At 43.9% G+C, this 25,752-nt stretch overlaps 2 protein-coding genes and 1 long non-coding RNA gene across 6 annotated transcripts in view; 2 read left to right on the forward strand and 1 right to left on the reverse strand.

Annotated features, from left to right (window-relative positions):
- The window catches only part of BMX (BMX non-receptor tyrosine kinase), a 52,609-nt gene extending 50,667 nt beyond the window's left edge, over positions 1-1,942 (forward strand). For 3 of the 4 annotated variants that reach the window (XM_047075927.1, XM_047075928.1, XM_047075929.1), the window contains exon 19: positions 1,482-1,648. In XM_047075927.1, coding sequence (XP_046931883.1) covers positions 1,482-1,556 — 75 coding nt within the window. In that variant the 3' untranslated portion in view covers positions 1,557-1,648. Of the gene's footprint in view, positions 1-1,481 lie in introns of all 4 variants that reach the window. The other variant, XM_047075930.1, reaches the window with a different exon arrangement.
- Positions 1,943-2,762: 820 nt separating this feature from the next.
- On the forward strand, positions 2,763-4,570 carry LOC124509370 (uncharacterized). The gene is made up of 2 exons (XR_006961429.1): positions 2,763-3,899; positions 4,185-4,570. It is a non-coding gene; the product is annotated as an uncharacterized LOC124509370 (long non-coding RNA).
- Positions 4,571-4,676: 106 nt separating this feature from the next.
- The window catches only part of ACE2 (angiotensin converting enzyme 2), a 90,683-nt gene continuing 69,607 nt past the window's right edge, over positions 4,677-25,752 (reverse strand). Inside the window, exons 8-18 of the mRNA XM_047075926.1 lie at positions 24,362-24,531; positions 21,531-21,757; positions 19,037-19,181; positions 16,831-16,929; positions 16,004-16,126; positions 15,438-15,610; positions 13,906-13,964; positions 9,898-9,998; positions 8,554-8,670; positions 6,558-6,752; positions 4,677-4,833 (exon numbers count right to left, since the gene is read on the reverse strand). Coding sequence (XP_046931882.1) covers positions 4,725-4,833; positions 6,558-6,752; positions 8,554-8,670; positions 9,898-9,998; positions 13,906-13,964; positions 15,438-15,610; positions 16,004-16,126; positions 16,831-16,929; positions 19,037-19,181; positions 21,531-21,757; positions 24,362-24,531 — 1,518 coding nt within the window. The 3' untranslated portion in view covers positions 4,677-4,724. The remainder of the gene's footprint in view (positions 4,834-6,557; positions 6,753-8,553; positions 8,671-9,897; positions 9,999-13,905; positions 13,965-15,437; positions 15,611-16,003; positions 16,127-16,830; positions 16,930-19,036; positions 19,182-21,530; positions 21,758-24,361; positions 24,532-25,752) is intronic.

Here is a 25,752-nt window from a genome sequence, read left to right on the forward strand (position 1 = left end):
CCACCGCATTGTTTTAATTATAGAGACTTTATAATACGTTTTACTTCTAGGTAGGCTAGCACGCTGTCATTGCTGATCTTTTTAAATACCTTTCCTAGCTATTTTTGCATAGCTTTTAAATTTCGTTTAATTTTTTAATTTTTTTAACTTTAATTCCAGTGTAGCTACCGCACACTAGCTACATTAGTTTCAGGTGTTCTTTTTCCACACTTTGAAACTCTATGAACTAGAGAATGAATTTGTCCAGCTTGAAACACGCTTGTTCATATTTTGGAGGAGATGGTATTCAGTTTATGTTTTTAACTAGGGAAATTTGACATCTCCGTGATACTGATTTCTCCTCTTCAAGAGCAAGCAACATTTTTCTATGTGCTCAGGTCTACATTTGTGTTTTTCAGCAGTGTTTAAAGTTTTCCTCATTTGGGGGGGTACATTTTTGTCTGTATTTTATTTTGGTGTTGTTGCTGTTATAAGTGGAGTGTTTCTTCCGTTGTGTCTTCTGACTGGTTCCTGTCTTTGTACATGAAGGCGATTGATTTTGTACGTTAATTTTATGTACTGCTCTCCTGAATTCCTTTCATTTGAGTTGGTTCGATGATTGATTCTCTTGGCTTTTCCAGGCATACAACTGTATCTTATGCAAAGTGAAGATATTTTTACTGTTTCTTTTTCAATTCTTAGGGCTGTAGTTATTTTGTCTTTAGGAGAAATGTCCATAGCGTTTCCACAATTAAAAAGTCACTAGCTTGGGGCGCCTGGGTGGCGCAGTCGGTTAAGCGTCCGACTTCAGCCAGGTCACGATCTCGCGGTCCGGGAGTTCGAGCCCCGCGTCAGGCTCTGGGCTGATGGCTCGGAGCCTGGAGCCTGTTTCCGATTCTGTGTCTCCCTCTCTCTCTGCCCCTCCCCCGTTCATGCTCTGTCTCTCTCTGTCCCAAAAATAAATAAACGTTGAAAAAAAAAATTAAAAAAAAAAAAAAAGTCACTAGCTTTACAGGGTGCCTGGGTGGCTTAGTCGATTAAGTGTCTGACTTCGTCTCAGGTCACGATCTCACATTTGTGAGTTCGAGCCCCGCATCGGGCTCTGAGCTGTCAGCACAGTCTGGAACCTGTTTCAGATTCTGTGTCTCCCTCTCACTCTCTGCCCCTCCCCCGCTCACGTTCTCTTTCTCTCTCTCAAAAATAATAAAATAAACACTTAAAAAAGTCACTAGCTTTAGGACTGAGATATTCATATCTTATATATATTAATGTTTATTTACTTATTTTGAGAGAGACAGAGAGACAGACAGAATCCCCAGCAGGCCCCATGCTGTCCGTGCAGGGCCAATGCCGGGCTCGATCTCACAAACTGTGAGATCATGACCTGAGCTGATATCAAGAGTCGGACACTTAACTGACTGAGCCACTTAGGTGCCCCTTATATATTTTATTTTTAATCATAACTTTTATAAACTAAGCCATTGGGGTTTTCTTTTATTTAGATTCCAGAAAAGCGCCCCACATTTCAGCAACTCCTATCTTCCATTGAACCACTGCGGGAAAAAGACAAGCCTTGAAGAAGAAATCGGGAGATCTCATGAGAATGAATGTAAACGCTGGCCAACATCTTCATTCTTTTTAAGGAAAGTAGCAAGGCACAGACAATGTAATTTAGCTAGTTCTTCTTAATAGTCTTCTGCATGCTGTTTGTTATATTATGTAGAAATGAACAAGGTAAAAAAAAAAGATTTCCTTGAAATTTAGGTCAAATTAGTAATTTTGTGTATGCTGATCTTAATATTACACTTCCTAGACTATAGCCGAAGCACATTTTCTGATCGTGATATAGACAGTGCAGACCATGTGTAAAGATGGAACAGAATTGACAAATTCTTTGTTGGATATTTGTTCTTTTCCTTATATTGTCACTGTCATAATTAAATGTTACTAATGAGTACCAAAATGTGGACATTTGCCTTCATGTTTCAATGCTGTCAAACTTTAGCATGTCTGAGAATCAAATGAACAGTTTATTAAAACGCAGATTCCTTAGGAACTACTGCAGGGATTCTGGTAGAGCAACTCTGAGGGCAGCCTAAGAATTTGTATTGTTAACAACCTTGCGGACGTTCCTGTGCAGTGGGGCATCATTAGGTGGTCCATAATTCAACCCAAGTGACCCAACCCTCCTCTGATTTCCAGATTAGATCACTGATTCCTTGTGTCATGTATATATGCCATGCAAATATAAAACTAAAATAATATATTCAAGAATACATTAAATGCATTTCCACGAAGAGCAAATTTTAAAAGGTGCTAAGGTAAATATGATGCCTTTTTCCTTAACCTTAATCCTTATCGATTTTGATTCCCTGTAACCATGGTCTTATTTCTAGAAGTAAATGTTACCTTCTAATAATTTTAAATCCTTGGATTTGGGGCTCTGGGGCTTCTGGCTAGTTTGGTAACTGAAATGTCTATTTCAGTCTCCTACCTTGACACAAAGGAACAGAAACACTATTTCAGTTTCTCATGGCAATTGCCAAAAGGTACTTCTGCTTTAAAACTATTCTGGATGGGGGGAAGGGGGGGGCGCCTGGTTGGCTCAGTCAGTTAAGCGTCCGACTCTTGATTTCGGCTCAGGTCATGATCTCATGGTTCGTGAGTTCAAGCCCTGCATCGGGCTCTTCACTGACAGCATGGAGCCTGCTTGGGATTCTGTCTACCTCTTTCTCTGCCCCCTCTCCCACTTGCTCTCTCTCTGTCTCTCAAAATAAATAAACAGATAAATAAATAAAACTATTCCTGGGACTCCCCTCCTTCAAGGCTTCCTGCTGAACCCATAGGTTTTCATCTCTCTTGAACTATGTCACTGTCTTTTCTGTAACGTCAAGGAGGGTTATGTGGAGGCACAATTATGATGAAAAGACATCCTAATTAAACCCTGCTACTATTCTCCAGATGTAGATTAACCATCTCCCTTAAGAGACACTCATATTCTTTCTCATCCCACTGACTCCATCACCTCCCAGCTCCTTCCAATGATCCCTCTTGGTTGTCTCTTCGCATGTAAATACTGCTTCCTGTATTTTCAGAAGAATCGACTTTTGATAGCCGCTTTCTATTATTTCACAGAGGTGCACAAATCTCAATTTATAATGAGATGGAACTTTAAAAATAACCACTAGGGCACTTATACATTCAGCGAACATTTCTTTAGCAGGTACCGAGTGACAGATTCTTTCCTGCTCAAGGGAAAAGAAGGAACAAGTAACACCATCCATGTTAGAAAATAACCCCAGTGATGCTAGAAGGGGCCAAGTAGAGGAAGAATACTCATACCCCAGAAAACATACATCATCTTGAAAATGCTATTTAACCGTGTTTAGTGGTGATAGCTAGCATTTACTGTTGGTGTTTTAAACCAGGGGACTGCCTACATGCTCTTGGAAGTGAAGAGAAGGTCATCCCCCCTTGACTTGGCTCACTGACCCACCCTAACCGTTATCTCCATAGAATTTGTTAAATAAAAAGTTACTCTAACATTATGCCGGCCACCACAGGCAGTGAGGTGATGGGTAGAGTTTGGATATTTTAATCTCTTTTGAATCAGTCTTCAGGTATGTAGAGGATGGTGTGCTCAGAATGGGGCTGGGCTCTGAGATAAAGAAAAGGAGTGGTAGGCTTGGTTCCTAACCTGATGGTATAAACCATCTTAACATGCCTCTTTCTAGACAGATCTGATAGCTGGTTTGTACAATAAAGCAATTTAAGAAACTGGGACACATTCCAAGACATTTGAGAGGTCAAGGCTTCCCAGGGAGTCAGACAGCAACTTTGTCCATGGAAATGAAAAGCAGACCAAATCCACAGAAGCCCCAGCACATATGGACACGTCAGACTACAGGAGTGTGGATCTAGTAAGTATTTATTGATTGTCTGCTTTGTGCTCAGTACCACTCAGACACTGGGTGAATGTAAGATTGAAGACGTTGGGTACCCACTTCAGAGGGTGACATTCACCTGAGATGTCTAGTCACTCCACAGGGAACGACAGAAGTGAGTTTCTATCAGGTGTGCTCTGGGTGGGTGGGGGGGGCTCCTGGAGGCCCCTGGGGCTAGTTTTCTGTTGTCAGGGAGATGAGCAAGCCTCTTGGAAGTGAGAAGGCAACATGTGTAAACAGCCGGATTCTTCTCTTCTTTAGACATGGCAACCCGAAGAACACGTGGCCCAGTCCAATCATCACTGTGGGCAAATCACTACAGTACTTAGATTAAGTTAACGTGAAAAGAGCGTGTCAGCCTTTATACTTGAAATAAAGTGAGCAGTGTGTGCCGTTCTGGATCCCTGCTGCTCCGCCAGTTCGCGGACACTGTCCTGAAAAGCGATCCATCCAGATTCCATACAAGGCCCCAACACTTGCTCCCCCCCGTACAGCCTCCCGTGCAGAAATTCCAGCCGTGCAACAGACATTCCCACATCCATTACCCCCAAACAGCCACCGAGGCCAAAGACCCCTTTTTTCTATTACTCTCAAATATAAACAGAAGTCAAATCCTGAGGCAGAAATAAATACTGAAAGCAAGTGAAGATGCCCTCTCTTCAGGCCTGTCTCCTTGGGACAACCTTTCCTGAACAGAGCCATGGTTTTGATATTAATGACATCTTTATAATCTCATATTGTCAGTGCCGTAAAATCAACATTTACATACAATGAAATCACCTCAAGAGGAAATAGATTTTCCTAAAATGAAGTCTGAACATCATCAGCATGTTGGAATCCTGGATTATTTTCTCCTTTACTCAAGTCCACGGAGGCGTAAGGATTTTCTTCACTTCTTGCTTGATTGTTCCTGTTAAATAAAGTGTAGTCAGTCACCTTAGTATAGTGATGTTGGAATGACACCGCCTCCCTTGGACCCCACTGCACCCAGGCATCTTTGACACTTCAACATCGAATGGCTCGTTGGTGAATCAGTCCCCTCCTGATGGGCTGTGAACACCTAGAGAGCATTAGATTCATTCCCTTTGCCCCACGATCGGTTGGCATGATGGCTGGCAGAGTGTGGGAGACCGCTGAGGGTTCGTGCTCTGGAGTCACAGAGAATGAGCCTCCGTACCTCAGTTTGCCTACTTAGAAAATGATGGCAAGCAGGCAAAATCAACAAAGTAGGGCTAGCACAGCACCCACAGTACCTGGCATACAGTCCTCAACAAATAGAAACCATTATTATTATTTGTACAAAGTGGTTGTTTAGCCAATTGCCCCATTTTAAATGGCTTCCCTACTAAATTATCCACTTCCAAATCAGAGGGCAGCTCTGTGGCCCAACAAACAGCTTTGGAAACTGGCTGTATATCCTAATGTGTTACTGACTAACCGTGTAGATTTGAATTACTTGGTCTCTCTGAATCCCAGTTTGATATGTACATGAAGATAATTAGATAATTACATATTTACGTCCTACATTTGCTGAGAATATTAATGCATGAAGAGTACTGAGCAGGGTAACCAGTCCTATTTTTCAGGATACCTTCTAGTAACACAGCACATGGCATGAAGGAGGGTCCCCAAATAATTGATTTAATGAGTTAACTTTGGAATAGCATCTCACATGCAAAGAATGCTTCTCAAACCATAACGTGCATACAAATCACCTGGGGGGAGGTCTTACTAAAAATGCAGATTCTTCCCACAGCAGGTCTCCTAGAAACCGATAATTGTCGTTGGCTTTGGGAAGGGAACTTGAAGGCAAAAGGTGACAGGGACATTCTGTGTATCCTTCCGTATTTTTAAAATTCTAACCATATGAATGTATTCTATTTGATGCTTAATTTTTTTTAACTGAAGCTATTTTAGGGAACTAAATTGAGCAAAACAGACCAATGCGTGTAAAAATTCCGTCATGAGCATGTGTCAGCAGCCTGAAGTGTGCACAGAGTTTTGTTAGGTACTATAAAGTATTATTAACCTTAATTACATAAGCCCAAAGGAAGTGATTTCTCAACATCAGAAAAAAAACATCTAGTGGCAGAACAAGACTATAAATTGGGTCTTTAACAGTTTGAATCCTCAATGAACTTGGATCTTCAACTCAGGAACAAATTAGAAGGTGCATGGCCCATGGACTAAGGGATTAAAGGGTGGGAGTTTGAAGCACATCTCACAGCTCATTCTTGAATGATTTCACCATTCAAACCATCACTGAGTCAGTCTCTGAGGTCACTTCTAGACCAAGGAAGACTATGAGAGAGAATAATTCCCTGAGCCTGCCCAGCCCCGCTGGGTCTGCAGGGCCTCTTGGCAGTAAGGAGACGAGGCTGTGACCAGGATGGAGTTTACCAGGCCATGCTAGGAAACCCCAGGCTGAACATCACCTGCGTGTCAGTGCTTGCTAGGAAGGCCAAGTGGTGATGAAATCTGGTAAATTTCTAGGGGATGCATCAGAATATTTAGGCACAAAATGGTCCAAATAAGCAATTGGCTTGTACAACCTACCACTTACTGCACATTTCCCATTAGTTTTCCCTAAACCTTTCTGTTTTAAGATAGGTAAGTCTAGGAAAGGTCACTTACTTCCTTCGATTTCTGATCCCGGAGACGATGAGCAGGACAATACCAACCACTACCACACCCATCACGACCCCAAAAACAATCAGCCATATGGTGACAGGTGGCTGGTAAGGGGGTGACAGAGTTGGCTGAATACCCAGAAACTCCAGGCTGTTGTCATCCAGGCGGAAAGCATCATTGATACGGCTCCGGGACATCCTATTCCCAAAAGCAAAACACTTAGGCAAAACAAAATTGTAATTGTTTACTTCTTATATCATTTTTCCTGAAAGGATTTGATAGGCTTACCCTAAGAATGTACACCTAGAAGAGTGATGAAATCAAAGCAGATAACCGGCTCCAACGACAGATAAGAGATCTGACAATCATGCACCTTTCCTATCTTGCAGCCTAGATTAGTCTGGCAACAGCTTCCTTGGGTTGTGAGTGTTGAAACGTGCAACTGGCTGGCATTTGTTGATTTGTGACTGCTGTGTTGTAAAAGCAAAGTCAGCAAATTTGGCGAGAATTTCCCTTCTGTCAGAGTATGTCTAATATATCAAATATTGGAAATCAAATATTGGAAAAGGACAATTGGGCGCATCTCTTCTACAAATCAGTCGGGTCCTATACCCAAGTCTCGACTGTTGTGTTTTCCAAATTAAAGGTGTTGACCTTTGGAGGCAGGGGAGGAACACAGGAAAGGGGCCTTCGCCAATTTCTCCAGCACTGGGATGGGATATGGCTAAGTTTTATAGAGCAAAAAAGGATGAAGAATTATTTTAAAAACCAAAACTAGTGAACTTGAGAATATTCTGGATTGAAAACCAAAGTGTCTGGCAGCCCATCCTCCTACCCTTGGGTGCAGTGCAGGTCAGGAGGTGAGAGGGAGAGCGGTCAAAGCAGAATGAGCCATGTAACCCCAGGCAACCTCAGCCTGAAAGTGTCTCAAGTCATTCTGGAAATAGGAAATTTGAGCTCCCCTACAGCTCACAAGGAGGGCTGGGCTCTCAGGATGACCTCAGCTGGCACTTTTCCCCAAGACAGAAACAAGTCATTCGGAGGCAGGCCGTGAAGTCTCTGGGCGTGGTTGGGCCGTACACCCCAGCTAAGCCAGATTTTCCAGGCACACTGTGCCCAGCAGGTCTTGGAGTTGCTTCCAAAGATGAGCAGCAGCAGCTCAAGGGGGCCACCTAGCGAGCTCCCCCACAGAAGTAGGTACCTTAGCCTTTTTTTTAGTGACACAGATGAGGCACATGGGGGCATATCATTCCTTCTAGACGCTCAGCGCCCATAGCAAGTCCATCTCCTAGTGTGGAGCTAACCGATGCCTAAGGAATCTTATTCTTGCCTACCTTCTTTCAGACTCGGCCTACTTAAATGATTCCTTCATCCAAGTCCCTATAGCAAGTGATGGCAATATGTGTCCGTGTCCCTTCTGCACTTCACCATGTTCCATGCACGCAGGCCGGACTTTCTTCAGCCAGTACCTGCGGCCTTTGCCCGAGAGCATTCTCAGGCCACAACGTGCTGCCCGGCCCGCAGGCCAGAAATGCTGGGAGTCATGTCACCTGTAAGCAGTTCTCTCAACCAACGACCGGGGGAAGGTGGTAAATAAATACCCCAGCACTGGTGGGACGATTCAGGTGTACACTCTGCTCGGTCTCCCAGAATTCCCCGGCAGAATGGAGCTCGAGCTGCCCACAGTGGCCACTTGCTCAAAAACATGTCATTTATTCTTTTCTTTCCATGCTCTGTCACCTGTGCATGCTTCTTTCTCAGAGCTTCCGGAGGTCACCTCCCAAATAAACTAGTTACACGCAAATGCTGCTGAAGGGCCCCCATCAAGAGAAGTCCCTAGCTGTGCGATCCTTCTGGAATTAACCCCCAAGATTTGAAGCTCGACATGAGTCAGAGCAGTGCCTGGCACACAGTAAGAGCACACTAACCCACTTGCTATTGTTGTGCTCACACTTGTTAGCCCCTCGCCCTCAGGTAGTTTGTCGGCAAGTAAAGTCACCTGATGGCCTCTTCGACTTCACTTCTAGGAATGACGTCAGACACATTTTTCGATGCAGTGACAAAGAAGTTGAAGGAGATCCTTGGTTTCAAATTGCTCACCCACACATTATCCTCCCTGCGGAGAAACAAAAGAAACATCTTCCCTTGTGGCCCAGAGGACACAATACAGACAATGGGGGCTTCTCCTGCCGGTGAACACTGCCCAAAGCACATGAACTCCATGACATAAGTTGTGACGACACAGTCTAGGCACTGTTCTGACACCGTCCCTGAGCTGAATTTTCTTTCAATGATAGAAAACGTTCAAGCTGAAAAGCGGCAGGTGAGCCAGTCCGGACGGACAGGCAACCTGGGCCTGTGATAGACACCGTGGTGAACAGCGATGGCTCAGCACCGTGAACGGAGGCGGTGCGTCCGTGTCCTCTGGCCTGCTCCGCGCAGCAAAACCTCTCCCACTACAGAACCGCTGGGGGGAACGACTGGGCTTTATAGTACAGCATGACAAGACTGTGCCCCCCCGCCACCGGCTGCCACGGTGATCCCGGCAAAGCCTAAGGCAGATCTTGTGGCTCTGAGCCCTTCTCACTCAGAAAAAAGCCAAAGTCCTTGGAATGGCCTATGAGGCCCACGCGAACTTTCTTCTCCCTTTCCCTGTGCCCGCTCCTGCCCTGGCCACACCTTCGACTGGTCTTCTATTAGCTCACTGCCCCAGCCCCACTGGCCTCCTTGCTGTTCCTTCAACAGACGAGGATATTTGTTCCTCAGAATCTTTCCACCCGCTATTTTCACCATTGTCTGCATCGCAGGTGCTCTCTTTGCCGTAGGTGTTTGCTCAAATACTAACGAGGACTTTTCTGACCATTGCAGGTAAAGCTGAACTCTAGACACACACACACCAGCACTCCCTAGCCCCCGGTGTGTTGTAGTTTTCTCCCTGGAGCTTGTCACTGTCTAAGTGTGCTATATTTCACCTACATGTTTTGCTGATTGTTTAACACACACAGAAAACATAAGCGTTAGAATCCAAGTTCAATGAAAGTAGAGATGTCCACCTTTCTTTCAGTGCTGAGGGTGGAGGGACCGTTTGGTGAACGGAAAGGGAAAGGAAAGGTGGAGAGAGCAAGGGAGGGGAGGAGGAAAGAGAACAGTGCACTTGCGATCTGTAAGTCAAGTAAGTCACAATCATCCCTGAATAGAGTGGCCCAAATTCCAGGACATCGGAGAAGTTGCAAAGTTGTTAGTTATTAATTTTACTTGAATGAAGGTTTAAGCATAATATCATCTCAGACCCAAGAGAAAGACAAGTACTGGAGTAACTTGAGAGCACAGCAAATCAACTCACACAAAAGGAATCGTCTGGTTTTTGACTTTGGAAAAATATTCTCTCATGGCGTATGCAACAGATGACCGGAACAAGTACATTTCATTGTCATTCCATTCATACTGCAAATTCAAAAAAAAAAACACTGCTCAGTAGGGATCATAGGATACATTCAAAACTTGACATTCCAGAAGCATTATTTTTAAGATTTTTTTAATGTTTATTTACTTTTGAGAGACAGAACGTGAGTGGGGGGGGAGAAGAGAGAGAGGGAGACACAGAATCCAAAGCAGGCTCCATCCAGGCTCTGAGCTGTCAGCACAGAGCCCGATGCGGGGCTCGAACTCACGAACCGCGAGATCATGAACCGAGCCAAGTCGGACGCTTAACCGACTAAGCCACCCAGGCACCCCCAAAAGCATTATTTTTAAATTTTCTACCACTCCAGAGAATCTTGCTATTCATTAAGCCAGTGACCTCGAACTTGTGTGTGCACCGGCACCACCTGGAAGGCTTGTGAAACCACTGAAAACTACTTAAACCACCGAATAGTGGGCCCTGCCCTCTGGGTTTCTACTTCAGAAAGTCCGGGAGGAGACCCACGAATTTGCATCTCTAACAAGCTCCCAGGTTCTGCTAATGTTGCTGGTCTGGTGCCCGCGTGCTTCAAGGACTACGTTCATGGATCCTTTTACTTCAGTTTGATAGAAGCTGAAATAAACATCCTGAGGGCAGGTTTATAGATGGGAGTCATGAGAGTTGTGGGCTTTGATAAATATCCATGTATTGTACACCTGAAACTAATATAACACTGTATGTTAATTATACCTGAAATAGAAAATAAATTTGGGGCACCTGGATGGCACAGTCGGTTAAGCGTCTGACTCTTAACTTCAGCTCAGGTCATGATCACGTGGTTCGTGGGTCCAGCCCCAACCCGTGCTCTACGCTAACAGCTGCCGAGCCCGCTTGGGATTCTCTCTCCCTCCCTCTCTCTCTGCCCCTCCCCTCCTCGTGCTCTCTCAAAATAAATAAACTTAAAAATTTTTTTAAAGTTTTTTTAAAGAAATAAAAAAATAAATTTAAAAGAGAAAAAATATTGGGCACCTGGGTGGCTCAGTCGGTTAAGCGTCCAAATCTTGATTTTGGCTCAGGTCATGATCCCAGGGTTCGTGGGATCAAACCCAGTGTTGGGCTCTGTGAAGCATGGAGTCTGCTTGGGATTCTCTCTCTCTCTCTCTCTCTCTCTCTCTCTCTCTCTCTCTCTCTCTCTCTCTTCTTCCCTCCCTCTCTCAAAATAAATAAACACTTTAAAAAAGGAAAAAGAAAAAATGCCCACATATTGCCGAAAAATATGCAGAGCTTTTACTATTTTTATAGTAAGTTCTCAGATATGCACAAGTATAAAAGAAAAAGAAACTTGAAATTTAAAGGAAAAAAATTACTCTTGCACACAAGGTAATTTGTTCTTGTTTTTCACTGCCAAAGAGCTGGTGTATTTACATAGTCCACGAAAATTTGCTGAGAAAAAGAAAAAAAAAAGCATTCACTCTTTCCTCCAGTAGCTGGCAGTAGAGATCAATGAATGGCACAAATTTTGCCTCTTTTCCTTCCCTTTTAGAAAAAAACAATGACAACTTTCACAAAAGAACTGTTACATTAACTTCAGCTTCATGCCACTCAGGTAGAAAAGCTGCTTTAATAGTAATGATAATGTGGGGCGCCTGGGTGGTTCGGTCGGTTAAGCGTCTGACTTCAGCTCAGGTCATGATCTCACGGTCTGTGAGTTCGAGCCCCGCATCAGGCTCTGTGCTGACGGCTCAGGGCCTGGAGCCTGCCTCAGATTGTGTGTCTCCCTCTCTCTCTGCCCCTCCCCTGCTCTCACTGTGTGTGTCTTTCCCTCAAACATAAATAGCCATTAAAAGAAAGTAATGATGATGTTATCAACATTATTATAGCGGTACAGAATAATTAATATTCTGGTTACTATTGCCATATTAAAAAAAAATTAAAGGCTGAGTTCTCAATGCCAAGGATGCAGTTGGACTTGTCCTTGCAACCACTTGAACTGGGCTGATATTCCGGCCCTGATATGCAGGTGTGCTCAAGTGTGGGGCTGGGTTCATCAAAGCAGCCTGGTTCTCAGTGAACCCGCCTCACAACGTCACACCATCAATCCCTCTGAAGACCATTTACCAATCCCTCACTGCATGGAAAGAGAACATGGGGACAAACGCCAAGAAGATACGGTAACTGAAAAGGATCCTGATTTCCTGGATCCTTTCAAGTTATTAGGGCACCTGGGTGGCTCAGTCGGTTAAGCATCTGACTTCGGCTTAGGTCATGATCTTGTGGTTTGTGAGCTCGAGCCCCACTTTGGGTGAGCTGGAGCCCTGCTTCAGGTGAGCCCCACTTCTCTCCCTCTGACCCCCCTGCCCCTTGCTCAATTACTCCCTCTTTCTCTCAAAAATTTTTTTAAAAAACCAAACATATTAAAAAGATAAGTAATTAAAATGTATTAGGCCAAGGAAGAGCTACTAAAAAGATGACAGAGAAATAATCCCATTGATAGTCAACAATGGCTGAGGAATAGGAATTTGAACATTTAAAGTTTGGGAAGTGGTGCACCTCTATTTTGACTCTTTCTTAAAGATTGATTTTTTACTCCTGTGTTATTTGTATTTAGATGTCTTGTTTATCCATGAAAATTACCCTGCAACTACCGGGGAGCCTTGCGCAGTATTTAATTTGTCAGGCAAAGTAAGGGAGGTAGAAATGCAATCTCTATGAGATATGTCCAATGCAAGTCACAGTTTTCTACAGCGCCCTGGACTGCTCCATCCAGCAGTCCCCGGCCATCCCCTCATCCTGCACGGCCTCCCGTGCTCCCCATCCGCCTGGGACTACCCTCTCCTCTCCTTTTTCCCAGTCAAAGCCACCGCTTCCTCAGACTGGCTCTGAGACAGGTGCTCAGCCGACCAAGAGCCGCTGAAAGGAATTTGCGCGCAGGCATAAGTAATTTGGCTTTCCGTCAAACATCTCGCTTGTCCCCAAATGCAGCTCTACATCACTTGTTCTCAACTTTGGCTGTAATTAGAATCACGTCGGGGGCTTTTAAAATGCTTGATGTCCACCCCTTGATGCTACGCCCCAGAACCATTAAGTCAGAGTCTCTGGGAGTGGGACTCGAGCTTTAATATTTTTTGAACATCCTGTATGACTCCAGTGTGCAGCCGGGTTTGAGAAACTGTGTTATAAATCAGAGCGTCCCAGTCTTATGTATACAAACCATGTGGGGGCTTGTGAAAATGCAGATTTGGATTAAGAAGGTCCAAGGTTTGAGCCTAAGATTCTGCATTTTTAAAAAATGTTTATTTACTTATTTTGAGAGAGAAAGAGAGAGAGTGCACGCATGAGCAGGGGAGTGGCAGAGGGAGAGGGAGAGGGAGAGAGAGACAGAGTGCGGGAGCAGGGAGGGGAGAACCCCAAGGAGTCTCCACACTGTCAGCACAGGGCCTGACCTGTGAGATCATGACCTGAACTGAAATCAAGAGTCGGACGCTTAACCAACTGAGCCACCCAGGTGCCCCAGATTCTGCATTATTAACAAGCTTCCAGAATATGGATGATTAACTAAAACAGAACAAAGCAAAACTATGTACACTACTTCTAAAAACAATCTCTTAAAATATAACCTTGTCCTCTTCCTCAAATACAAGTAATGGTGATAAGAGTGAATTAAGAGGGTGGACATTTGATATTTAAGATTGGATGTTTTCTCATTGATCTTCATAACACCTTGAAAATAACCAGGAAAAAGTAGACATGATCAATCCAATAAGGACTGTGTTACTAAAACAACAACAAAAACAAAAAACAACACCGAGAGCCGAAATCCAGAAACTGGAGCTTATAGTTTTTAAGAGAAACATGTGGCCTGTCTTCTTTTAGACCACAGGGAAGGGGCTTATTGGCCCCATTTAAAGGAGTGCGTTAAGAAGTAATGGACACACTGTCCAGAATACTCACTGCTTCGTCTCCAAGAGCTGATTTTAGGCTTATCCTCACTTTAATGCTTTGGTCAGCATCTGATTAAAGCGAAATCATAGACAGTTGGTTACAGATGACAGATTGACCACATGCATTTATTTCCTTCCCCTCCCAAGATTCCACTAAAGTGACAGTAAGGGAATTTTTTTAACAGGTGTAAATACACTTTTGGAAAACGAGAAGTCATGGAGGAGTGTTAAGTGCTTTCTCAAGGGTCAGGAAGCCAGGGCCTAATGTGTACGCAGAGGCAGTACAGAGCCACAAAGTCCCAGAGAATCACGGAGAGGCTCAGGGGTGGGAACAAGAGATCAGACTGAAAACAAGGGCAATGAAAGCGGAGGCACAGTTAAAGCCACGTTGGGGCACAGCGGATCGTCCCATCCCATGTGCTCTTGCTTAGAAAGGCACTTGGAAGCTCTTGCTGCAGCCCAACAAGAGGAGATCCAAGAAAGAAGACAGGGAATCCAGGAAGCAGTGGATTCAACCCACGAAAGCAGCGAAAAGACGGATGACTCGGGGTGAAACCGTGGTCCCGACTGAGAGAGAAGAACGTAGGACTCTGAGAGGAGAGTCTTGAGGGAACCAGTGGGACTGAACAGAACAGGCATGTTGGACTCCCTGGAAAAGAGAAATGCAACGTTGATAGCAAATTAGACATGAAGCAAATAAGGCGGTAGAACCTCCAGGACAAACAAAAAGTCACTTAAGACAGGATTTAAAATAGCGTATTACTTGGTTCTTCGGGCATTATGATACAAATACTGAGAGTTTCTTGTAAAACCATTGTTAAAACTTTTACTGGGAAAATGAGGAAGGGGGGTGAAGAGCAGGCAGAAGGGCACATCTAAAACTGACCAGTGAAGAAATAATATAAACAAAAGGTTCAGAAATATGAAAGTAACTGCCAGAAAGAAGAGATAATAACATTAAAATTGATTTAAAAAATATTTGCCTTTTAAGAGCAGGATTCAACTGCAGTGGGTTGGGGACAGTCATACTCTTTTATTTTAAATATGGGGCTAATGAAGCAGACTTGAAAGAGAAAGAGAGAGAAGTAACTTTCCAGTGGAAAAACTATTCCCAAGACCTAGCCCATCTTGCTGCTGCAGGATTTTTTACAATACCCAGGATCATTGTCTCGCCGCTTCGAAGAATGAACAGTGGACACAAAATGAGCAGGAGGCAAAATTTATTAGAATATAAGATCAGAAAGGAAGAATAGTATAAAAAAAGAGAAAGAGAGAAAATGTGTATGTGTGTGTGTGTGTGTGTGTGTGCGTGTGTGTGCGCGCGGCGTGTGTAGTTTTCATCATGCCACATACATAGTAGGTGCTCAACAAATGTGTTTCCTCCCCAATAAAATGGCAGCTGCCACCACAGCACGGTCAGAAGCAGGGTCTACACAGAGGGAAGACATACTCAGCTGTGTCGTAGCCCCATGAGATGGGCCAGAGGAGACTAGGGGAAGCAGAAAGGGAGTCATTTGCAATGCGTCAACTCGATGTACTCACATGGACGCCAGTCAGTGTTCCATCCCACAAAAGAATTCCTGTTCTGCTCTTTCAGCCAGGTAAACAAGGGCTCAAAGTACTTGAGCAGTGGTGTTACATTCATATTCTTTTCTCCTACAACATGTTCCAATGCTAAGGTCCAGGGCTTTGATTTTCCAAGGGTCAGCATTTGGCTACATGAAAAAAGAAGAGGGTGGGCTCAGGGATTTTAGAGGGATTTCAGATGTACACATATTTACACTATGATCTATCATTTCTCCTCTTTGGCTTGGCCAAGTTTGCTCCTGGCTGGTAAGAAAATAAGGTGGGTTAACAGATGTATTCATCCTTCGATGTCTTTCCTTCCAATTAATACAAAGGGGGCTCTGGAGGTATGATGTGGAGAGAGGAGGTAGACTGTCCAACCATCACAAGGCCTAGGTTCCTGTATGACCATAAAAGAAACATTTAATTTGTGGATGAGGACATTTTGAGGCCAAACATTTTCTTTTTAGAACAAGGAAATCAAATTCAAACATAGGCATGAAAGTGAGTAATATTGGGGAGCATTTTGCAGTATTTCTTACAGCAGCTTCTTCCCGGCTTCACTGGAATTTGAGATATCACATTTGTGCAGGGGACCTTCATGTTTAGCTATTCGGCAAAGGGCTTCTTGAAACTGGAATTGATAAATGGTCCTTGTGTAGTATCTGTAAAGTAGACAAAGACACAAGAGAGCAGTCCTGTGTTTAGTCCCTTCGCTAGATTCATAGATCAGGGCATATATTGAAATTCTGAGGGTCTATTAACCAAAGAGATACTGGTCCAACCTCTTTCTCCAGAAAGACTCAAATATGAACCCTACAGACTCATCATAACCTACCTGTATTTAGGTATCAGCTGATTTAAAAGGCAGTATTATTTTGTTAAATGTCAGCTCACATTTGTATCGTGTTTTACATATTGATGGCCCTTTCATATAAATAATGCCAAGCAATCCTTATGGCAAGTCAATAATATTATTTCCACCTTCCAAATGAAGAAACTGACGTTCAGCAAATTCAAGATCTGGGGCTTATAGGTGAAGAACATAGGTTTTTAGACTTCACATTAAAAATACTCTATTGTAATCACCCTGAACACTGCCAGCAACAAGAAGACAAACAAAGATAATTTTATTTCCCCCAAGGATACTATAAATTCCTTCATGGTGGAGAAAAGATCTCACACAAGTTTTATTGGACTCAATAAATCATATTGCATTAAACTGAATTGAAACTGATGATCTGTTTTGAGGTTCTAGGGGGAAGGTAGGTAGAAAGAGTCATACTTCAGAGGTCCCTGTTTCTTTGCCATTAGCACAGCTGTCCACAAACCCTGGAAGTTATACAGTCGGAAGAAAACTGTCATTTACCTGATGAATGAGTAATCATTAGCAACATGGAACAGAGATGCAGGGTCACAGTATGTTTCATCATGGGGCACAGGCTCCACCACCCCGACTATCTCTCGCCTTTGGGGTAAAAAACAGATAGATTAGCCGTGGGTCACTCATCACGAGAAGGTACAGTTGGATGCAGTCAGTGTGATTTCAGCAGCCAGTAGTATTTATACTGGAATTGGTTGCCGGGTGAAACGGAAACAGTCTAAAAAATTACAGAATAAAGCCCTTATGTGGTTATTTCTTCCTTTGTTTTAATCCATCCATCCCGGGTATACCACTGGAAAAGATCTGCATCTTCAAAACACCAATTTAGTAAAGTGCATTGCATGGCCAAAAATGTACAGCGAAAGTCTTAATAATCCCTCTTTGGCACCACATTTTATGTGTCCTTGGGAAACAGAATTTTGTAAAATTGACATCTTAGTTATTCTTCAAGGCTAGCTCGAACGCCCCCTCTTCTTCTAGCTCGAACGCCTGCTCCTGATCGCACCCACCTGCCAGCACAGTGAACCCCCTCCAGCTCCCTTAGCCTTCTCTAGCTGTGCTCCTTCGACATTTCGCTCTCTGTTTTATCATTATTCACATACAGCTCCTTCTTGCCCTAGAGACTTGAGCTCCTAGAGCGCGGGGCTGTCTCAGTTATCTATTCTGGCTCCAGTGTCAAACATGGTGCCTAATGCTAAGGAAAAAGTGCGTGTATATTTGTTGAATTAGTGGAGTAATTAGTGCATAATGAAGGAGTTTAAGATTCTGGTTCCATTTATCTTTCAAAATAAACCTTTAAGAGGGATCAAAAGCAATTCAATCAGGAAAAAGGTAGGGAAACCATGTGTTTGGCATTATTTAATCTTAATACATTTGTCCTTTCTGATTGTGGGATGATTACAGACACAATTTCGGTAACACCCAAATGCTAGAAACAGTTATTATCACTGCTGCCTCCTTTCCTCCCAAGTAGGATTTATGTTCACAGAGAATCTTGGCAGAAGAGTGCCACTGACTGAAGCTTACGGGTATGGGACTGAGTGTTATATAGGTAGATCTTCACCACAAGAAGGAAAAATAAGGGGGCATCTGGATGGTTCAGTTGGTAGAGCATCTGACTCTTGATCTTGGGGTCATGAGTTTGAGCCCCACGTTGGGAGTAGAGATTGCTTTAAAATATTGTTTTAAAGACAAATAAAACAAAGCAAAATAATGGACAGGAGTCTGACTAATAGAGACTGGGGAGAAGACTCTTTCCCTTCCTTCCTTCTTCCTTGCTTGCTTCCTTCCTTCCTTCCTTGACATCTGTCCTCTTTTGTAATTCTTTCATCCCAAACCCATTAGCTCATAGCTGTGTGTCCCAGGCACTGTGCAAGGGACTTGGGCTACAGTGATGAAGAATGTAGTGCTAAAACTATTGAAAAGGGACCACTATCTGTTGCCCAAAAGTGCCAGGCTCTTGCTGGCCTGGAATTCTCTCTGTTCCTTCCACATACACCTGGTTAACTCTCGCCTCCTTTTCAAAGCTCAACTTGGATGCCTCTCCCCATCTGACCCACCAGATTGGCCTCTGGATCTTGCCTTGGATGCTCATGGATCCCCCTACACCCATGTTGCCATGGTTTCATTTTCCACATCCCTCTATAGAGTAAAAAAAAGTTCTTTGAAGTCAAGGAGAACGTGTGAAATGATCAGCATTGGATCTCCAGTGCTTTGCCTAAAATAGCACAGTTTAATGGGTGACCCAGCACTTAAGAAGATACAGCATGAGAAGTTGTGTCACCTGATGCTGCTTGGGGGAGGGCAGAGCCAAGGAAATGTTATCTGAGGAGAAAGCACCCAAATGGGGACTTAAAAAATAAAAAGGAGGGGCTCCTGGGTGGCTCAGTTGGTTGAACGTCCAACTTTGGCTCAGGTATTAATCTCACATTTTGTGAGTTTGAGCCCCTCATCGGGCTGGCTGCTGTCAGCACAGAGCCCACTTCGGATCCTCTGTCCCCCTGCCCCTCTCTCTGCCCCTCCCCACTCGCGCTCTCTCTCTCAAAAATAATAAACATTTAAAAATAAAAAATAAAAAGGAGGCAGTGTGTGTGTGTGTGTGCGTGTGTGTGTATACAGACCAGTCAAATGCTTTTAGATAAGTGGCAAACTCATGAGAAACCATCTTACGATTCCATATTCATTGACTTACTTCATCTCCCACCACTTTTGCATCCACTGCTCCTTGGGAATTTCACCCTTAAAGACCATCCACCTCCACTTTTCTAACATATAAGTAAACGGTAGCGTTCCAACAATTGTAAGTGCTTGTTTGAGTAGGAAGTTTATTTCTGTTTCTGAAAGTAAAATGGAAAAGGATAAATATTAACATGAGGACGACAGTGGTATTTTGTGTTAATTTCCCAGTCTCAAGATATTATTCCTCAAGATATACTTACAGTAAGGATGATGTGAGAAATATTGACAGTGGACATGATAATATGTATATATTCACTTTCTTTTTTTAATGTTTAGTTTTGACAGAGAGAGAGAGAGAGAGAGAGAGAGTGCAAGTGGGGGAGAGGCAGAGAGAGAGAGGGAGACACAGAATCCGAAGCAGGCTCTAGGCTCTGAGCTGTCAGCACAGAGCCCAATACAAGGCTCAAACCCATAAACTGTGAGATCATGACCTGAGCCAAAGTCAGACGCTTAACTGACTGAGCCACCCAGGGGCCCCTACATTCATTTTCTCAGCTAAGGAACTTGGAAGAGGGTGAAGACTTGGACAGAACAGGTAAGAAGAATCCGCAAGCAACCTGTAATCCTCATTTTTTCATTAGTGTCAATTGCCTTCCTTAAATACCTCTTATCAGAGCTAAGTAGGGCTATTTCATCTACTGTCATCTAAGCTCCATGAAGGCAGTGACTGTTAATGTCTCATTCAAGACTGTATCCCTAGCCTAGTGTCTCCTACATGATACCCTCTCTGAGTCTTTGTTAAATAAACAAATATTAAACAGATGTGGCCAAAAGCCAGTAAACCAGGGGAGAAAAAAGCAAACAAAAAAGAACCTCCCTAGAAGAAACTATCCACTCGATAATCAGAAGTACAGTACACATTAAATGCACTGACATCTTCTTTACCTCAGTTCAAAATGCTTTAACAAATTATGTGATCTCATTTATCCTTTATTCAGTGATGTAAAAAAAGCAGTAGAGCTCGTCCCTAGTGTACAAATGAAGCTCAGTGAAATGCAAGCAGGGGGATAGTATCTACTTGGCAAACCACTGTATCTCTAGTGTTGAGAAAAATGCCTTGCACATGGTATACTCAGTAAATATTTTTGGAAGAAGAAAGGAGGTGAGAAAAAGGGAAGGACGGAGGGAGAAAAGTAGTGAAGGAATTTATTTAACATCATTCACAGATCAGGGGCAGAGCCAAAGGAAGGAAGAGTTTTTCAAGCCAGTGGCTTAACTGTATCTAGTACAAATCTTAGTGATTCAGTCGTCTTCGCCTGCTGTCAGAGAATATTTTAAAAATGATAAAAACAAATAATTGTCTGTTAATTGACTTACTAATTCTATTTTAAAATTAGGCAACAGGTGTGGTTGCCGTGAACTTCCTCCCCTCGTGGGAGGATGCTGCTACTTGTCTATTACCCACTGGGTCGGTGCTTACAGTAATTTTTTCAGACACGATGATGGCTTTACACTGACCGCCCAAGCCCTCATGAGATCACCAAAGTCTGGAGCCAGAAACCAAGGCACAGCGAATTGCCCCCACAAGGATGGAGCTCAGGACCTTGACCTCATTGACCAAACGTTCCAGCCAGTGGAGCTGATGTTGTGAACCAAATAGCTAACATGAGGGCAGAGAAATCTACAGAAGAGAATGTATTTGGCTCTAAGTATCCTCCTTTTACGAGGAAGGATCGAAAGCCCTGGCATCTTTACTGGAGAATCTGGATCTCACGAATATTCGTCATGTGCCATCAAGTCCCACCCATCCATAGAGAAACAGGCTGCCTTGGGCAAAGATGTCAAAGGATAGCGTGGATCTGAGAGGATGTTACAGGGACAGATTCGTGCTCAGCTAGAGAAACAAAACTTTTCAGTCCCCCCAATCTCGATATGCCACCACCTGTTCTCTAAGAGCTCTCAAATTTCAGGTCACACTCTGTTTTGTAGAGTATTATGGGAAAAGCTTTAGATTAGGGCTCTGGTTCTGGTTCTGCTATATTGCTTTTTGACCTTGGGCTAGTTACTTTCCCTCTCTTGTCTTCAGTTTGCTGCCTCTGCAAAATGGTTTTCAGAATGTTCCAGCTCTCACATTTTGAGTATTTACCTAGAAGCAGAGGGATCTAGTCAGAACTCTGACACTAATAAGTTGTGTGACCTTGGATAAGCCATTTCAGTTCTGTGGGCCTGTTTTAGCATTTTTCCCCCTGTTAGATGCTTCTCAGAGTCCCAAGACCATTTATTCAGTTACCTACCTTATGCCGTTCTCAAAGATCTAAAACCACAAGTTGGCTTATTGTGACATACACTTTAAAAAATGTTTTTACCAGTAGCAATTCCCAGTTACCCATATATGTCATATACTTCATGTGGCAAAAACTAAATATATGTCACATACGATAATAAATACCTTTGCCTACATCAGACAAAGGAATCCCCGAAACGAGCCATGAAAAGACTGTCCATACCACTGTCTTCAGAAAAACCAGGTGACAGAAGACCAATGGTTTTCAGATGGTTGGGTGTAGCCGCAGAAAGTGACATGATCTCCCCGACAGCTTCGTGGAACCCCTCATTAGCTCCATTTCTTAGCAGGAAGGGTTGCACGGCATATGCCATGTCATACTGGATGTGTCCCATCTCGTGATGGGCTGTCAGGAAGTCATCCATCGTCACCTTTGTGCACATCTTGATCCTGCACAAACATGGGCAAGATTAAAAAGAATCTCAATGAATTTAATTTAATCAGCACAGTAGAGCAGTAGAGGATTTGGGTAGCATGGTTCATCCTTCCAAGGTTTGTTCACCAATGAGTCTTGAGGACCTACCTCTGGTGTCCTAGAAACTGAACAAGGTGTTTAATATAAAGTCATGAGCAGGGCTGAATCCTGTTGCTCACAGACTAATAGAAAGATAAGCGGAGACCTCTGGTACAAAAACTCTCAGGCAAATACTCTAAGCAGGGCATAGCCTTGGGCATAGCAATAAGTGAATGCAGGCATGGTCTCTCAGAAGCACCAAGAAGGTCATAACTGAGGATGCAGTGAGCAACCTGGACCTTGATTAACATGCAGAAGTTTGCCAGGTAGACAAACGGCAGGGAGGGACAAGAGGTTGATACTCCTGGAAGTGCTCAGTGAGAAAGCCTTGAGAAAAGAGCGTAGCATTCAGGGCACCGCAAGCAGTTTGGTAGAGCCAAGATAGAGAAAGAGTAGGAGAAGGGGCTGGAAACTGATAACTGGGAGTTATTAGCACATAAGACAGGGCATAATGGAATGGCCCATGAAGCAGGTATAGAACGGCAAGGAAAGAGGGCCAAAAACCAAGCCCTAGGAGGTCCCTGTGCGTACAGAGCAGAGAGAGGAAGCTGATTCAGAGAAGACAGAGCGGGGAGTCCCCTTCCGGATGACAGTGCAGAAGCCAACGTAGAACAGCATTTCAAACACAACCTGTAGACATTGCCTATGGCTGCAGCGGCCCAGTGAAATCAGGACTGCATCTGGCAATTAGGTAGTGGTCCTGCCCAACTCGGCAAGAGCAGTCTCATTCGGGGGGATGCAGGGGGCATGCTTCCGTAGGTTCCCAAATTAATTTTCTTACCACTCTGACCATGTCAGCCTCCTGATAAATACCCTTTAAGTCCCCCCCACTGGTCAAGAATAAACCCAAACTCCTTAATACAGCCCACTGTGACCTGCTTTTCTAACCCGGTTTTTCCTCTATTCTCTTGTGAAACAACGGTGAGAATAGCTGCTATATACCTAACGTCTTCAGTACCTAAGAGCGTGTGCTGGGAAACGCGCATATACTAAGGCATTTTTAAGCCTCACTCTAGTCCTGGAGTCAGTAAACCGGTTTGATAAATAAGGCTTTACTGGAACACAGCCACTGCCGTTTGTTTATGTGTTATCTATGGCTGCTTTGATGCCACAAGGGCAGAACCAAGTAGTCGCAACAGAGACCTGCAGAGCCTACACTATTTACCGTGTGACCCTTTATGGAAAAGCCTTGCCAAACCTGACTCTGGGGGATGCCGCTGGGGCCTCCCGGACCAGCTCGACCAGGCAGACCCACCCATCTCCCGTTTTGCCTGAGTCATATCTGCGAAAAGTCAGCAGCTGCTTCCTCCCGCGCTGCCTTTGGCTGAACGAGAGGTGCTTCAGCCAGGAGACGAGGTCTTCCCACGCTCCGGAGTCCTCAGCCAGTGACTGACTAATGTGGGGGTACAAAAGGCCAGTCCTCTTTTCTCAACGAGTGACCAACCGTGGTACAAATCAGGGTGCGGAGAGCCCCGTGGGATCAGGCTGAGGCCAAGTGTCCAGCAGAGACCACATCCTTACTTAACTCTTTCCCCCTCCCCCCTGCTTCCCTCACTCCCCTTTGCCTCATGGCTGTCCTTCGGTGAAGCGCCCGGACAAGAACCTTCATCTCAAGCTGGGGAACCCAGCCTAAGACACTCGCCAACCTGCTACCTGGGCGTTACCATTCCACTTTATAGATAAGGAGACTGAAACCCAAGAAGGTTGAATGCCTTGCCCAAGGCTGCCTCGTCACTAAGTGACACAGCTTGGATTCGAGTGCCCGTGCTCCAATGGCACATTCTGCCACATCACCCAGAGCCTTCTTCACATGGCCTTCTTCACTCTAGCCTAACTTGCCGCCTCCAGTACACAGTGGCAGGCCCTGCGTCTCTGCATTTTGATGCTGCTTTTCTCCCAGCCCAGTGTCCTCCCAGCTCTGTCTGTCCAAAGCCTTCTCACCTTCAAACCTAATCCACATGTCCCCCCACCCCCCAAGCCCTGTCTGAGCCTACCACACATTCCAGGCATGGTCAGTGCTCATCCAATTCCCCAGAGAGTGTTCTCTGCAGTTCTCCTATAACACGTACCACTTTCTCTCTTTTATCCCGGCATATTGATTCATCTGTCCTGTCTCGCTCACAAGAGGGAAACGTGGAGGGGAGGAATAATGCCTGATTCACACGTCCATCTTCCGTAAATCTTGGCACCGAATCTTTCTAACGGGGACACCACCATACTCACGACCATGCAACTCTAAGGGGTGCATATTATTTCAAGTGAGGCAAACTGTCTAAAGCTCAAGTTAGGGCCTGCTGACAATCCCCTTTTCCTTGGAAAAGTCCAGATGTGTTCTCATGGACTTCTGAGCCCTCATTTAAGGAGAGTTCACACATCTCTTCTGTGCTCAGACAAGCAGAGAAGAAATCCAGAATCGTCGTCATCCCTGCCTCCACTGTCTCCCAGTTTAGTATCAGCTGTGTACAGATCGTCCTCACTACCTGAAGTCACCCTTCCCTAGGTCCCAAGCTGTGGGGTGGCAGACCACTTTCCGGCTGTTGCCTGGCTCGGTTAGCATGGAGTTTTCCCAGAATCCTTGAGTCATGTTGGGAAGGCCAACAGACACAAAGAATTTCTCAGCTTCCTTGAATATCCTCCTTGCATCCCAGCTCTGGAAAGGAAAAAAAAAAAAAAAAAAAAAAGAACAGCATTTAATTCTAGCATTAAAATAACAGCATTCTTTCTTTTGGCTATGTACAGAGGCATAACCTTTCTGGAAGGCAATTTGGCAACATGTATGGACATGTCAAGCTTTCAAAGTGTTTATACCCTGTCTCAGTAATCCTGTCTCTAGGAAACTAACCTAGGAAATTATCAGAAATTAGGTCAAAGAATGACATTTAAAATGGGTTTTTTGTTTATTGTTTTTTAAAGTTGAAATATGTATGACACATAACATTGTGTAAAGTTAAGGTATACAACGTGGAAAATGATTTTTAATAAAGAAAAAGGTGGAAACCACCACCAGAATGGTTGAATAAATAATGATGTCTTCGTGGGATGGAAAACCTAAATAAATTCAATTTATAAAGAATTTTTACTGATTTTTTTATAAGTTAATCTTAGGTGAAAAAGTAGAATATATAAACCACTGATCTAAAGTGATATTAATGTGAAAATACAAATATTAAATTTAAATAGAAATATTATATATTATGCGTGATATTTTTTGTCTTTATTCTTTATATTCCAAGCATAAACAAACAACAATGACCTTCTCTTTGCTAAGAAATCTATTCAACTAAAGCCAACAATCATTGACTGAGCTCCTTCAAGGAGTGAGGGCCTGGCGTTGGGCTCAGTGGAGGACACAAACAGGTGCACACAGAGTCATGGACTTTTGGAACCAAAAAGGCCTGCATGTGACCAAGTAGCCAATAAGTAGCCGGGCCTTGCTGCACAGCTTGTATGGGAATCTGAACTTTCGGAATGTTCTGGAAATGGAGAGGGGCAACAGTAAGCGTCTGCCATCCAGTAAACTCTTCTGGGAACTGACCAGGACTTCTTTGGAGATAAGGCCCATATCAGGCAAACAAAGTTTGTGTAACTGGTGGATAATTCCTGAATCTCTTTTGGTGACACAGAAAACTTCCTCTGATCTCAAAGACCAGTCAAGTCTGGTTTTTCTCTTCTATCAGCCTTGGGGATTTGAAACAGGATGTGACACTACGGATGTTTTTCACTATTGACCTTTAAAGGCAATATTGGTATTACCAGGTACGGCATTCTTAAGCAGAATGGATGTACGTATACCAAAACAGTGTAGACTAGTAAGCACAGTTAGCATCTGTTAAATGAACAATGAGAGAATGGAAAATGGAACTGGAAATAT

The sequence above is a fragment of the Lynx rufus genome, unplaced genomic scaffold (genome assembly GCF_022079265.1).
Source record: "Lynx rufus isolate CCGP_SWC_20201006 ecotype Redwood Valley unplaced genomic scaffold, mLynRuf1.p SCAF_14, whole genome shotgun sequence".
NCBI classification, from domain to species: Eukaryota; Metazoa; Chordata; class Mammalia; order Carnivora; family Felidae; genus Lynx; species Lynx rufus.